Here is a 15,682-nt window from a genome sequence, read left to right as displayed (position 1 = left end):
CTTCATATCCACTGAAGAATGCTTCTACATCAAAACTGACTTTAAGAAAGTGCAATTGTACCATCAGCATTAGCCATGCAACACTCCAACCTTCCATGGAAAAAAATAAAAATACATAGCTACTAATCATTCTGGCATCAGATTGTGGTAAAATCCTGCATGTTCCTTAACTGAAGGCTCCTGCGCCCTGAAGAATTAATTCAGTCATGATTACTCTACTTCATCCTGATCCAGTGAAGTCAGAGCCTTCTCCTGTAACATAGAAAGAAGACTTACAATTATAAAAGCAATGAGGACCCGCATCCTAATTTCCACTCTGCTGAGGTCAGTCAGTAGGTTTGCCAGTAGGATTTCCTGACCTCACATGCTATCTATTCCAATGGACACAGGCCGTACAGCTGCTGAATGTTTCCATTCATTTCACGAAGCACAAAAGGACCAGGATCTCCGATTCAAGTGCCTCCCAGCAAATCCAGGTAAATGAGCTGCGAAGGGCAGCAGCTCACCACCACTGCTGGCAAAAGAGCACCTTGCACAACTGGCTGTGAAAGAAGGATATGAAGATAAAGAGATGCCTTTGTGTACAGGGCAAGTGGAAGCATACCACACTGTAAGGGCAGACTGGATGAACTGCTGAACTACTATGCTGTCCCCACAACCTGCCAACAGCACACTACCAGGGAGAAGTACAGGATTAGGGCAAGCATGAAGTTTGCTGGTATTTCTCCCAGCCTACAGCTGTTTGTGGTGGAGAGACTGTCTGTGCTAGGAATGCTGTTTTATACTTAACAATGCTCCGTTAATGTCTCCTATTGATTTTTGGACCTATGTAAATAGAAAGCTTGCATCATAGAAGATGTCTTGTAGCAAGTAATTCCACAGCTGGAGTACACGCTGTGTTAAAGAATTTGCAGTTTGGTTTGCATCTGGCCCGTGTTAGTTCTGTACAAGTGTGCTGCCTCAAGTTGCCTTAGGCTCTGCACAAGTCAAAGGAGGCAAAACGCATACCCAGCCACCCTGGTCCTGAATCCATGGCTTGAAGTGTTCTCTGAGGTACTTTAATCCAAAGCCCAAGACCAGGTTCATAGGATGGTTATCCACAGCGGTAAGTCTGGTGGCAACTTCCATTGTAAAGGCAACTTTCGTGCATTGTACTTGGCCTTCTGGCTCACTTGTTGAATCTGCTGAGACATCCTCCAGGAACAAATCAGTGACTCTCTTGAAGAAGGTGTAGGACAGCATATCTTTAAAATGCTGATAGAAAACCCTGTCCTTTTTGATCTGAAAATAAGAATAAGGATTGGTTAAATTGAGCCACTTTCACTGGAATTGCTTTCCCCATCTCACTGGGAAAGGAGAGCACCTCTAGGTAATACATGCAATATAGTCTAATGGTGGTGGTGAATGCAAGTGATGACACGCAAGCTCCACACCTCACTGCAAAGCTGCTCCTTCAGGCTCTGGAGGTGGCTCTATGGTTTTGCCTCAAAAAAAAAAAAATTCTTCAGGTCTTTTTGCATTTGAATGAGAGAAGCAGAGAGAGAGAAAGCAAAACAAGTGTGAAACTGATATTGAGACCTGCAGGTGAGGAGGCATGGGAATACAGGAGCAGTGGGAAGATTACGGTAAAGGCAAGGTTGTGAGAAATGCTGGCAACAGCTGCCATGCTAAGCTCCTTTCGCTCAGTCATGGTCTTTGTGATGCTTCTTACTGCACCTGGGTACCTCTCTGCTGCAGGAGCTGAGCATGTCCTCCATGTGGGAGTCTCCCTTTACAGAGCAGAAGGGGCAGCTAAAGAAGGGAGTAAGAGGAACAAGTACCTATACTTTTAATAGAGGAAAACATCCACTCCATCTCATGGACTCATGACGGGGTTCTTGTATAGCTTTTGGGCAGGGCTTTCAAAGGGCACTCAGAAGATTTATTTCCCTACAGAAACACTCAAAGCTGTAGAGTTTTCTCCCTCTGCTGGGAACAGCTTGTATGCCAAATTTAATGCAAGCACAAACATTTCTCAGAGTCGGTTGAGTGCTTGACTTCCCATGAAACTCAGTGGGAATGAGGCAAGTGACTCCTCTTTTAAATGCACAACATTTTTGTTGCCTTCTTCCCACACCCCAACAGAGATCTCTGCTAGTCCTCTGGTCTTAAGAAAGATTTCAGGAAGAATGGTGATGTTTTCAGAAAGCCCTAGATGTGGAAAGCGAAGTTCAGGATAGAGACAGAGCACGCTAGCTTATAAAACATTCACTCCCAAGAGAAGTGTAATCTCTCTCTCACACTCTAGCCTGTGTAGCTTCTGAAAACAGGAGGAGTTACCTTTTCTTCTAGTTGGTCCCCTGATTGTCTTAACAGTGAAACTATTGTTTGTATTATCTTTTCTTCATCTGTTAAAGAAAAAGTAACATAAATATCTCAGCCTTCTAGCAGGATCCAGATAGCAAATGATAGCAAAAGCCTTTGTGTCGCTTAATCATGAAAACAGCTGCTAGTTTGTGGCAAATTTAGAGAGTTGTGTCTGCAGGCTTTAAGCTGAAGCTCACTGTTCTAGTCTGCATGGAGTAAGCAATGCTATTCCTCCACCTGCCCGATGTTTTGCTCCAGTTAAGAATCTGGGAAAGAGCAGGGGCTTTAACATCTCACTGCCAGCCCTTTGGGCTTTGAGCTATGTCTGATAACAAGCCAGAACAAAAGAGCAGCTAGCAAAGCCCATGAAAATAGACTTAAAATTGTGGGGGGGAAATCCCCTCATCGTTACCAATTACACCTTCTGCAACTCATTAGGACAAACTCTGGGTTTGCCAGATTAAAGAAAATGGAAGTATGGCAGGATGCCTCTTGTAAACCAGAAATCCCTAGAAAGCTTGCATTAAAACTAAATCTCTGCAGACGTCATGGAAGACAAGCAGTTCAGACTTTTAACAGAGATTGTTGAGCAGTGTTGTCCCGTCACTGAAGAGGGATTCACCATGATATTATTGCCCCAATGACTGGTCTGTGGCCTTTGAGCCCTGGTGTAGTGCTCGGCCACCAGCACTGCCACTCCTACCACTGCTCTGTCACCTTATGTCACTGCCTTCATCCTCCTTTTCTCATGTCACAACTCCTTGGATTTTTAAGGGTGCTTCCTTTACTTGCAGTAGCAGGCAGGACTTCTTAGAGGACTGCAAGAGCAGTCCCTGAAATGTGGGCAACAGAGCAAGAACCAGCAGAGCAAACTTCCTTCTTCAGAGCATCTTACTGCAGAAGTCCCGAGCGCTTCACCGCGTCTAAGGGAAAAAATGCCTCAGTGTGCAATCCCAACCTGACACACTGCCTGTGAGCATGAAATTCTTCACCCTTACCATGTTCCTCGCCTTCACTTCCATCAGTAGCATTGCTATTGTCTTGTTCCAGACACAGGGCTCGATGCGTTATCTGGAATGGCGCATCTGAAGGAGATTCCTGGGATCTGGAAGTAACAAGCTTGGCAAGTTTGTCTGCAATGTGGTTGACATCTGCTGTTTCACCTGTTTGGGAAGGAGGGTGGGAAATAAAGAAGGCAATTAATCTTTCCAGGAAATAATTCGGTCATTTACTTGTTTACGTGCCCCCTGAGGTGGAGTTGCCCAGAGGATGCCAAGAGATACATTTCCCCATGCTGGGCCTTTGCTATTGCTGGTAATAATTTAGAGAGACAAGTCAGGCAGTACAGCCCTTCCTTAGTATCTGAGCAGCAGCTAGCTATACAGAGGCCATACAGAAGCAAGTGTGAGTGTAGCTTACTAGCATACATCCTTGCAAGCCAGAAGCACATCATGTATTAAGAAACATGAGTACTGCTCTATAGGACTGTGAATCTTAGACCTTAGTTGTATTGCCCATGATTAGTTCATCTATAGGTCCAGATTCAGAAAAGATGGTGTATTTGAATGGTCTTCACCTGTTTTCACAGGCTAATCCTGAGCAAGGGAGAAGCAGACTTCACTTCAGAGGCGCCTCTGGCACAAAAGCTTCTCGTGTCCTTGACACTGTTTTATTAAGCTGACATGAATATTGGGAGAACTCAGCAACCAGACTGGCTTTATCCACCTTGTGTAATGACCCTGTTCAGGACCCTCACCGGCTGAAGGCATTGCTCCTTGAGGGGACGCCGACAGGAATCCTGCTATAGTAAAGAGAGCAAGAGGAGCTGTTGCAAGGTTTGTTTCATCTAAAAGGTGCTCTTCCTCACAATTCACCTTACAGAGTTTGGGATGCAAAAAATCTCCCTACCACCACTGCCAAGTGGCAGCTCCTGCATGACCAGCAGACATCTGGTCTGACCCATAACGTGTAAAATTCACAAGCAGAGTTTATTGTGAGGGCAGCAGGGGTTAATGCAGCCAATAAAAACTGCATTTCAAGGCTGCTGAGTCAACCCCAAGACGTTTCCATCTCCTCATCTGCCTGGAGAGCTTGTCAGGGAGCTGCTAAACTTCTAGGAAGGGGATCAGGCTGTTCATGGCTTTGGAAACCTAAGATTAGGCAACTGGTTTTACATTGAACAGGCTTTCGATTTAGATGGGTAATCCTCCAAAGCACCCCCATTTGCTCTAGAATGGCCTGACCAAGCTTGCAGTGCAGCTGCTAGCAGTGTAAGTGAATAATAATAATGATGATGATGATGATAATGATAATAATGTAATGACAATAAGCAAGCTGCTGAAGGGCAGGCAAAGCCCAGATTTGAAGCCAAGCAGGATCCTCTGGGAGGTTAACACCCAGCATGGGGAGGTTTTACCTCGAGGCCATGCTGCCACCTGTGCTCTGGGGAACATGGCAGTGTATTGGCAGGCCCATCAAGTGATTGCACCCAAACTCTCAAGTGCTTTCCTTGGCAATGTGAAAATAAAATGGACATAAAAAGGCATATCTGGATGCAGACATATGTGTCTGGCAACCAAACAATGGAAAGTTATAGTTATTTCTCCCTAGCAAAAGGCACTGGGCTGCAGGCAGGGACCCTTTCTTGAGAGACAGAGCTGGATTTAGCAGCAGGGAGGGTTATGGGCTTGGTGGGTAGGAGCTGGCCCTCAGGACAGTTAAACTGATCAGGGATGGGGCATTAGGCTGGAGAAGTCAGTGATGGATAATTTTTAGAAATATCTTTAAAGGCAGTGTAAGGGGAGAGCAATTGCTGTGAGTCCAACAGTATCAAGCTGGCACAAATTAAACAAAAAAACCCCTACCTTATGTATATGAAAACAATATGGCAATCTATCATATACTGTATATGGCAACTTAATGGGGATACCTCATCCTCCTCGCTCAGTCTTGTATGAGAATTTAAGGTAATAGTTATTATCCAGAGCAGAAAAGGTCAAATCTCATTGCTTGCAGTACAGCACCTGACGTGGGGCTGGCTTCGGGGGCTGGGGTATAAGATGTTTATGTGGATGGGATCCCTGGATGTCGGATGGATTACAGCCACCCACTGCCTCTTCTTCCAACAGATGGGAGGGCAGGTTCCGACTTAATATAATAGCAATGTGTAAGGGAGGCTTAAATAGCTCTGGAAGACTGTTTCTGTTTAAGATACATGGTGGGGTTATGAGAGGTGGCCCAGGGACACGGGTTGCTCTGTGCTTGAGGCTGGTCACTGCCAACTGCTTGGCACCAGAGTTTCAAGCAGAACCTAGCACTTCTGTCTTTAGTGTGAAATACTTATCACATGATAAAGCTCCTTGGACAGGCCTTCAAACAACTTCTCTTCCTTTATTTTAGTTTGGAGGTATTCAGTCTGACCAGTGTTTTATGTTTTCTTTCTAGCCAGGTATGAAAAAGAAAAAGCCAATGCTTGTGAAAAAAACAACCTGTGCAATTATGTGATACTTACCACCATATGACGGAAAACAGAAAAGCCAGTCATAGGCGTGAATCTTGTGTTTGCAAGCACTACTGAAGAGCTGGCAATCTGCCTTCCTAACTGGAAATCAATAGAGCTAGCATAAGAGGTGACCAAAAGGTCCTTCCTCCTCCTGCCTTTCCACAGGCCACCAGCCATTTTAGCTCTTTAGAGAGAGATTTAAAGACAAACAGCAAAAGGAAAGAACTAAGACATACTTGTCTGATGCTGAGAATTCCCTTCTTGAAGGCTCTCAGATTGTGCCTCAGAAACAGAGAAACCTGCCATGTGATCTTGGTGCGATGACAGCATTTGGGGCTTTTCCTTCTCTGCTCTGCCACAGAGAAAACTTAGGCAATATCCTGGCAAGTATTTGCTTTTTGATTGCTTTTTGCTGTGCTGTTGCATCATGCCACCCTGATAAACTATTCTTTGGCTTGGTCCATCTTTATCCCTTTGATGGTCAGTCTTTACTTTTCTCCCAATTAAGGATGATGATTTCTGTACATTAGCCTCATTTTTCAGAAGTTTCCCATATTTACTGACAGATAACCGCCTCTGGGCGTAGGCCATTAGGATCTTGTATTCTATGCTGTCTCGCTCATCATCTTCCAGCGGTATTTCTTCCATACTGACATCTTTTGGTGCAGACATCTTGGTTCCTGCAAGAACATATTCTTAGTTTTAATGGCTTAGGGAACAGCCTGTTTTTCATGAATACCAACCAGTACTTGACATTTCTACAGAACCTTTCACCAAACACCTTATAAACCTCAGTGATGTGAAGAATATTGCAGTGCCCAGGAGCCAGAGAAGCACTGTTTTCTAGAAAGAGAATTTGGTTACTGAGAAATAGCTCAGGTGGCAATCAAGGCCATCAAAGAACGGGAACAAGAGACCTGATACATTGCTCTTAATTGCATTTGGTGGCTTAGACAGGAAAGGTGAGGAAATTCAAGGAGTATCCAATGGTTGGGGTGCAGTGCATGAAAAGAGGAAAGCTCGTAACAAGAATAACTGATTCTTGGGGTGGAAAGAAAAAAGATTCATCAAAGCACTGCAGAGGAAAAGCCTATACTGCAGCTCAAATTAGCAAGCATCTAAATGCATGAGAATTGTGCTTTCAGAGGAAGCTTTGACAAATTTAGGCCCTGAGCACTCTAGGTAAGAAAGCAAACAAGAGCTAGTCCAAACATTAGGAAAAATTATGATATTCACCTGCCATAATGTTCTCAACTGTCCTTTCACTTTAGGGGACCCAAGTAAACAATCTTGCGCGTTTGACTGTGTGCAGTGGATGGTGTGGCGGCACTTATCTAGTGTAACAAACTTGTTCATGTCCAAATAAACATACCCACCCCACAGCACACACATGCATTTTGCCACCTTCCTGTTTCCCTATGCATTGTAGCTTATCAAGCCACAGCGCAAAACACACTTAAATCTTTGCTTAGCACTAGACCCATTTGCCACCCAGCCTCCTGGAAGCCAGAGCAACAAGAGGAAGAAACAGGAGTGATCGTCTGTGACGCAGCGACCTGGCTGCTGTGCCTTTTTTTTTATTCCCAAAAAGGTGTCTTCTGCAGAGCCCAGGTGAGGTTTTAGTCGTTTGAGCCAGCAGCCCTGACCACTGACAGCAGGCTTTCTCTGCAACACCCATGCAGAGTGGAACAAAACTATGCACGTATCCAGAAACTGTCACTGAGCTTTGAATGTAATGCTACTGCTGAAATTCTATCCTGTGAAGGGCCCAGGATTGCACTGAGACCTCTTGCTCACAAGGTTGTGCCAAGGCAAGTTCCTGTTTGCTGGACATTGCTGGGGCAGTCTGGAGGCTGGGGGAGAGGGGGCGAGTTCCGCTTCTCTTGCTAGTTGCTGCCTTGAGATACTCGAAGGGTCAGCAGGAGCATTGCATCTTCTCACAGCATTAGTGCAGGCAGCTTTAATGAATCTGCAAGGGAAACTGAAAGCCCAGCAGAAAAAGGTCAGCAAGAGACTGTTATGAGAAACAAACTAAGTGGAGGAAAAGAAGTGGGAGCTAAAAATACAGGAGAAAAAAAGGAGAACTGAAACGATGCAAGACAGGCATGGGGTTGGTGCTTCTTCACTGCTGTGCCTAGGAAGGGAGCGCTGATGAGCATACCACCCTCGGGATGCAGGGGAGCAAAGGTAAGACCTTTTCTGTGCCCCGTGATTGTATGAGCCCATCTTCCAGTGCAAACCAGAGCAGCTTAAAGAGTGCACTGCACTTCCCAGTGTCTCCACTGCACAGAAAGCAGGGCTACGGCAAATCCCTTCAGCTAGCCAATGAGCCCAGGAACAGGCACTTCCCTTTGCCCTGGAAACCAGACCAAGCATTTATTTCGTTTTTAAGTTTGTCCAGAAATAGAGAGAAAATTTTAAAGGCTATGCCTTTCTTTTTCATTATTTAATACTTTATTCAAGCTCAGGTTCCTCCTTGAAAAAGATTTAACTTCAACCTTCACATCAGACACCAATGCTACTTAAAACAGCATAGCCTTCCCCACCATGGGCACTCTTTATAGATCTAAAATAATTTGTGTAACATTCAGATGTACTCATTTTTCACTAATATAAAACTATAAATAACAATATAAAAATAGATAAACCATATATAAAAATAACTATATATATATAAAAATATAAAGTAATTATACCAAGTAATATAAAAATTCATTCCCTAACAGCAAAGGGAATTACCAGTAGTAGCATTAAAAAACCCTTACAGCCCTGTACACTGGGCTATTACTTATACGTTGAGAACAGTCCTACCCAAGGTGGCTGTACAGATAAGAATCAAATAAGAGTTCAAAGGTTGGTCTCCTAAACGAGGCTAAGTGCAGACTGATAGCAGGAGGTGGGGTATTATTACAGCTTGCTGGTACGTAACATCAAATAAGCGCTTGCACACCAGATGCAGCTGTATAGCTAAGCCTGCTCCTCGCTCTGACGGGGAACCTCTGAGAAATGAAGCAAATTATGTTGGTAAAAATGTGGTATAGGAGCTTCCTTACTGGGACTTTTTTGAGCACTGACATCTCAGTAAGAAATCTCGCTCCTGTTTATACAACAAGGCTGGAGGAGCATAAAAAAAGAACAAGGAGTCACAGTTTATAGCTCATTTACACCATTACTTACAAATAGCAAGAAAAGGGGTATCACTACATGCTGGCGAGCGTTTCTAAAGAAGACTGCCAGTAGCTAACTTGGGTTTTCAGTTCATTTTAAAGTTTGAAATCTTAATTGGTGACTTATGGCTTTCTTTAGACATACTTCTTCATACTATAATCATGTTATTTTTCCAATATCCCATCTGGTGTGGGCCAGAGCTGAGCCAGGCCTTCTGCAGAAGCAGCACTCGCTTTGCACAAACTCTTTCTCAGAAATGAGTTTTTATAAAGAATGTTTTTTAATGCAAGCATTGATTCAGTCTGACAAGTACTTGGAAGTCCTGCTAAAACCCAAATCTGCATATTATTTCCTAGAATGATTAAAAGAAACTTGGAGAATCAGATTATGGGGAGTAGCAGCACGGTCTCATTCTGTCTACTTAAAAACTCTGGTCTAAATTATTTATCTTCTGGAGCTTGCAGGCTCTGAGGGAGCAGTGTTACCCCCTCCCTCTCTACTCTCTTCCAGACGCTTTCCTCCCATTGCCAAATGTCACATCCACATGCCATTTCCCAGAAAACGGAAACTGAACTGCCAATGCTTATAGTGGTACATTTAGCCATAACCCTCCATCCACTTCAAGAATTTTCTGCCAGGATGGAGAAATTTGACAAAAACACAGATGGACTTCTGTGAGCAGCACGACCAATAAAACCTGCTTTCCTGTGGAGTCTCTGAGAGCTGGTACTGGCTAAACTTGCCCAAGTCCACAAAAATACCCCCCAAATTTGTAGCACTGTAACGCCACCCTGGGCCAATTGCAATGGCTGTCAACTAAAAGCTTGAGAAGTTTATTATACAAGGCTGAGTGGGGGGTTACAGAAAGAAAACCATAAAAAGAGAGATAAACTAGCAACGTGACTGTTTAATCTTTATTAGGAGGAAGCATAGCCTGGAGGCCCAAGTATAGATGAAATAACTGTTGGTTTGGAGGGCGTCCAGCTATAGGCTTGTGAGAGGCAAAACTGGACCAAGTGGTGTCCTGGCTATGCCCTTTCTCAACAGTTGTTGTATGGTGTTATTTATTGATATAGAGTTGCATGTATAGCTGCAAACCACCATGGCAGCTAACTCTACAAGTACTCTTGGCCCATGCTCACCACAGACCCCGTTTGAGCCCAAACTTGGGGGCTGCACTTGTGCTTTCCCAGCTTCTCCTCTCCTCCCAACCCTGCTGGCATGCCTCCCGTCCTTCCTCCTTGGGTGTCCACAGAGCACAGACAAACTCTACCACTATTTCTTCCACAGGAAGGTTCATCTCCCTGCCTCACGGGCAGCCCTGGGATTTACCTCCAAAAGGCTTAGAGCCCTTGCCAAAGCAGAGGCAATGTCAGTGCTGACCCTGCTGTTTGGCTCGGTTCCCTCTCACGTATGCTGTCACCAGCGCTAGCAAGTCCCAGGGAAGCACAGGTAGCTGAAGATGGCTCTACAGCAGGAGACAGTTCCTGCCCTGAAAGGCTGAATAAACAAAGCAGAAAGAAGTGAAAGAGACCCCCGAAAAATAATCATAGAATCATCATAGTATCATAGAAACATAGAATAATTTAGGTTGGAAAAGACCTTTAAGAGTCCAGCCATAAACCTCACACTGCCAAGTCGACCACTAAACTCCTAAGCGCCACATCTACACATCTTTTAAATACCTCCAGGGATGGTGACTCAACCACTTCCCGGGCAGCCTGTTCCAATGCTTGATAACCCTGTTAGTGAAGAAATTTTTCCTAATATCCAATCTAAACCTCCCCTGGCGCAACTTGAGGCCATTTCCTCTCATCCTAACTAACAATCCTTGGATTTTTAGTCCAAGATGTTCAGGTCTGGTCTGGTGCTCCTCTCTCAGCTAGCAGAGACAGAAATGCGGTTACTGGCCTGGGACACAGGTTGTAAAGAAAACACTTTATTTTTGAGGCAATGCTGGAGAAAGGCCCTAACAATAAAAGCACTGCTGTTTACCTCACTGACTCATTCCAGGTGCGGGTCTTTCCCTTTAGCTCTGCTCTCACATACCAAGGAGCAGATTGGGTCACATGGTAGTGAAGTCTCCCATGAAAGGGGAAGCAAAGGCCACGATTCCGCTCCCAGCTCTTGAAGCTAGATCCTTTTCTCTGCGTGGATGACCCTAACTTACTGATAGTTCTTGTGGAGAAAAGCAGAACCATCACAGGTCCCCAGAGTTCATTAATATGTAAGCAACACACTTTGCCAAAGAAATATTTTGTACATATCGAGTCATTCATTCTCATAAAACCCTTACTGGATAGGTATTTTCTGTGCAAGAGAGGCTGAACCATTTTACAGATGCTGTGGAAAGCTGGTTCTACAGACAAGTGCACCAGAAAGGAGCTCTCCACATGGTACTGCAATACAGTTGCCTCTAGGACAGAAAGCAGTAACTTGCAAGCTGAAGTATTACGTGCCCCTTGTTTAATCTTAACTGAATAGGACACAACATAATTAGTGAAGGTAGAGTTACACTAGGATGCCAGGGAAACATCCCTAGTGGCAACAGATTTTTCATGAGCACTGTTGTGCAACAGATAAAATGTATGCTGTATAAAAAGGTCTACGCTGATACATGTCTTTCAGAAGAGAATTTGTCTGCTAGTCTGCAGCTGTCCAGAAAAATTTCCCATCTTCAAAGCTGAGAGGCTGCCAAAGACTCAACCTCTAGAAGAGAAGCAATGCACTACTTGGCTTTCAGCACCAGCAGAAATGGTAAGGCACGTTATTTATGACCTCCAGTAGACTAAAGTGGCTGTCACTGTGCAGTAAAGATCTGGGAGCAAAAAGGGAAGAACAGATCTGGTTATTGATGATTTCAGGGGAGCGTAGCACCTGCTGAATCACCTCCACCATTTACTTGCTTGGATTAGAGTTTCTTTCAGTTGTAAATGAAGGCATTTTACCAGCAAGAGGTGACCTAGCTTGAACAGGGTTGACCTGTAAGAATTACGTGGTGAGGATTTAAGTCTACATGAATACACTGGGGTAGCTCCGAATTCTAAATTCAACTTTCCACAAGTAACCGTAGTGTGATTGGCAGAAAAGGACTTTGTTCTCCTTGGATAGATATGTTAATCTCTTCTTTCAAAAGCATAGAGCCAACAGCAGCAAAGCTTGTATGGCAGCTCCAAAAGTCCCAAGGCAGTTCCTTCCCTTTTTGACACCACAGCTAAACCTGAAAGTACATTGTTTGGCACCTAAATTAATGATGATAAATATAGCCATTTAATCCATATACAAATAAGATTCAGAGAGTCTCGTGCTGGATTATATACAGCCAAACACTATACAAGAGAAACCAAGTTCAGGGAAGAAAAGGGGTTTTATTACCTTCCAGGTCTATTGCACCAGCAACCCTGGGTGCCCGCTGATCTCAGTTCTTTCTCCTCCTCTTCCAGTGGCTAGGCTTGTTTTGCTAGAGCTGGCCTTGCAAGCACAGCACTTCGCTTCAGAAACCTGAAGTTCACTTCTTTTATTTAATATTTTCAGTCTTTCATCAAAACATGTGTTCATAAGCTTCCACTAAGAAGGGTGCTGCACTTGCAATAAAAAAAGTGCCCCATGTACTTCCTTATGAGAACAATGTTCAAACTTGTCAGCTCACTTATAAAAAGCAGAAAGGGTAGGGCCGGCCCCTCCCGCACGTGACTTGTTCTCAGCAGCGCACCAGCCAAGGGGGGAAAAAAGTCTATAGCTCTTTGGGGCTTCTTGCCAAACGCTATCTTTTTTTTTTTTTTTTTCCTTCCAACCCCTTTTTTTCTCCATGGTACAGGTCAAATCAAATCATCATTTTGATACAGGAGGGTTTTTTTAAGTCTTTTGAAAACAGTTCTTCTATAAAGAACTGTAAACTAGTCTATGTTTTTTCATATGTCATTGCTTTTTTTTTCCAAAATCACGTTAAACATTAATTAGATAAGATTGCTAAAATACTTGCAACAGCGACATGGTATTGCTTTTGTAACTTGCAGACCAAACTTGTGATTTTGTTACCCGTATAACTAACCCAAGTTAGTCGAGTCAGAAGCACACATCCATTTGAAGAGAGATTTTCACCATGCCACTGATCTTCCATTTTTGAAATAAGCCTGTAGATGAAGTTGCAAGATAGGAAGGGCCTGGTGCACACGGAACAGCCAAAGAGGGTGAACACTTGCCTTTATCTGAGGCAGAGAAACAGTTTTAGGAGGTACAGAAGGGTTTCTGCCTTGGAGGGGATTCCTTCCCAGGAACAAAAGCACTCAAGGCTGTGCCTTCGTCTCAGACCATTGTACGGAAAAGGTCTGTCTGGTGTCTTTCCTGCAAAGAGAGGAATTTACTAGTAGAAACAGAAATATAAGCAGAGCCAACTTTTGCATTTCCAGGGAATAGCAGCTTGGAGTTCACTTATACGTTGCAGGCTTATAGAAGCTTTTTTGTTCGTGTTCACTGAAGCTTTCCATTTCCTTCCTGCTTTCCGAAGGCCAACTGACCTGAGAGCAATATATAGCAGATGGAAAGCCTGCGTATTACGGGTTATTAACGATCTGTCATTCCGTGGACTGCAAAAACTTCAATTTTCGTTTTCTTTTCAAGCATACGCCATACTCCAATCCAGAATATACTTTCTTCGATACTAAGAGGGGGAAAAAAGAATTGGTATTTGAGGCCCAGAAAAGGGAAAGGTAGCCTGCTGGAAGCATGAAAAAAAGACCTAAACAACCACCCCTTTAAAAGTGCGATTTTGTATTTTATAGCACCAGTCAGAAAGTTAGAGGACTGAGAAAAAACAAACTAACGTCAACTCTGCTCCATTTTATTTATTCTGTTCCTATATAAACTGTTGCATTGTTGTTCTGTGTTATATCATGACAAAACAGGCAAAAACTGGCCATCTTCCACTCGGCACTTGTGTTCACCTTATAACCAGAGCTGGATGTACAGCCCTGCATAACTTTTGAAATATACTGGCAAAGCCAAACTTATTTGATTTGATATTGTTAAGCCAGCATCACTACCCACAGAGCAATGATCTCCGACATGCAGCTACTCGCTTCCACCGGTTTCTGCCATTTTTGCCCTCAGAGTATCCCTATACCCTTGAGAGTAGCTGTTCTGCTCACCATTTTAAACTGCTGAGAAATCAAAATACCAGGATTCTTTTAAATCCCCGGTGGTATTTAGGAAAGAGCGTGGCAGTTGTGTTTGCAAATTGTCAGCCCTGGCTGCACACAGGAAAATCCATAGCCAGTTTTCTGCCTTGGCTGGAGCTCTGGATTCCCCAAATCTCTGGGTGGAGGGACCTAACTTAGTCCACTACAGAGCAATATTAGGAACAGGGATATTTCTAAGTGTGTTACAGCCAGCCTGGGCAGATGTGGGTGTAAGGGAAGGCTCGCTCTGAGCAGGACTCCTTTTTTCATTTTGTCAGTAGCTTTTTCAAACAAACAGAACTAGACACAGTCCCAGAGAAGACAAGATGCATGTTAAAGGGAAACTCTCATAGACACAATACAATATATTTTTAATGCACATTAATTATTTTTGCTTCATTGTGCTTCTCTATTTTCCTCCCACTGCTTTGTCTGCCAAGGAAGATTTATTTTAATAGCCTTTCCTGAAAGTGGAAAGAAGAGCAAACATTCTGAATAATGGCACTATAATTCCCTGCTTTACAGGAGGTTCACGTTTGGTTCTCAGTCCCTTCGTGATGTTTCTCATGTTAGGACCCAAACTAGGTTCTCTATCTTGCTTGTATTATGGATTTTGCATTATGGATTTTAATTTCCTGGAAAACCCTTATATTAGCTTCTTAGGTTTCTTACCTTTTCTGCTGCCATCTATCTATCTATCTATCTAATCCTCTAGCCCTTTTCTAACTGTCTCACTTACCTTCAGGTAACCCAGCCAAACACTTAATACTGGCTCATACAGTTGTCCAAAGGGGATAAGCTGCTTTAAGGGTGGGTTTTGTTTCCCATTTTGGGCAAATTTAGGTCAGTTTCAGTTTTGCTTCTACTTACTTCCAGCCTAAAAGCCTTGATATCCCAACGTTTGATTTGCACAATCTGTAAAAGGACACTTAAAAATAAACCCATTGTTTCCACTGACTTTGAGTGCCTGTGAGGATTGATTTTTACGATACGTACTGAGCCAAAAGTATGAGAAGATTCCCCTCAAAAACTGGGAAGAGCTTGCGATCTCTGCTGAGAGAAACTAGTTGTTTCTAGGAGGGAAAAATAAATCAAAGAGGAAAAAACCTGTTTTGAGGGATGCAAAGACATGGATTTTGTCTTCTTCTACCAGAAACAACTTCAGCATCTGCCCATTCTGACTTGAGAAGATCTAAAGCCATTTCAGTATTTAATTACTTCTTGCCTTGTGAGTTTGAAACGGCAGAGAGTAACAGACGTGACCAGGTCATTCTACCTAAAGGAGCTTTTTCTGTGAAATCCAGTGACTGGCTCCTTCCACCAACGAAGGGCAGGCGAGAAAAAACCCAAAGACCCATCAAACAAAGCGGACCAACCTACCCCCGTCACCAGCCAAACTTCGGAGTCACGAATTAAAAGAGCTTTCGGCCATGCCGGGGGCCCTCCAGGGCCCGCACAAGCCGGGCCTGGCGGGGACCGACTCCCGGCG

The 15,682-nt window shown here is 43.8% G+C and overlaps 1 protein-coding gene across 1 annotated transcript; it reads right to left on the bottom strand.

Moving 5' to 3' along the window:
• Positions 1-210: 210 nt before the first annotated feature.
• Positions 211-6,520, bottom strand: BCL2L14 (BCL2-like 14 (apoptosis facilitator)). Its single transcript, XM_010575300.1, has 5 exons — positions 6,085-6,520; positions 3,345-3,509; positions 2,320-2,387; positions 1,009-1,281; positions 211-252 (listed from the first exon to the last, which is right to left on the bottom strand). Exons 1-5 carry the CDS (start codon positions 6,518-6,520, stop codon positions 211-213), a joined length of 984 nt encoding a protein of 327 aa, XP_010573602.1.
• Positions 6,521-15,682: the final 9,162 nt, after the last annotated feature.

The sequence above is a fragment of the Haliaeetus leucocephalus genome, unplaced genomic scaffold (genome assembly GCF_000737465.1).
Source record: "Haliaeetus leucocephalus isolate CR32 unplaced genomic scaffold, Haliaeetus_leucocephalus-4.0 Scaffold473, whole genome shotgun sequence".
Classification (NCBI taxonomy): domain Eukaryota; kingdom Metazoa; phylum Chordata; class Aves; order Accipitriformes; family Accipitridae; genus Haliaeetus; species Haliaeetus leucocephalus.
This window is presented reverse-complemented; position numbering and strand designations above follow the sequence as displayed.

Coding starts and splice junctions, on each gene's coding strand:
- BCL2L14 (XM_010575300.1), bottom strand. CDS start 6,520: ATGTCTGCACCAAAAGATGTCAGTATGGAAGAAATACCGCTGGAAGAT. Junction 3,510..6,084: donor GAATTCTCAGCATCAGACAA/GTATGTCTTAGT, acceptor CTTCCCAAACAG/GTGAAACAGCAGATGTCAAC. Junction 2,388..3,344: donor AAGTGAAGGCGAGGAACATG/GTAAGGGTGAAG, acceptor TTTCTTTAACAG/ATGAAGAAAAGATAATACAA.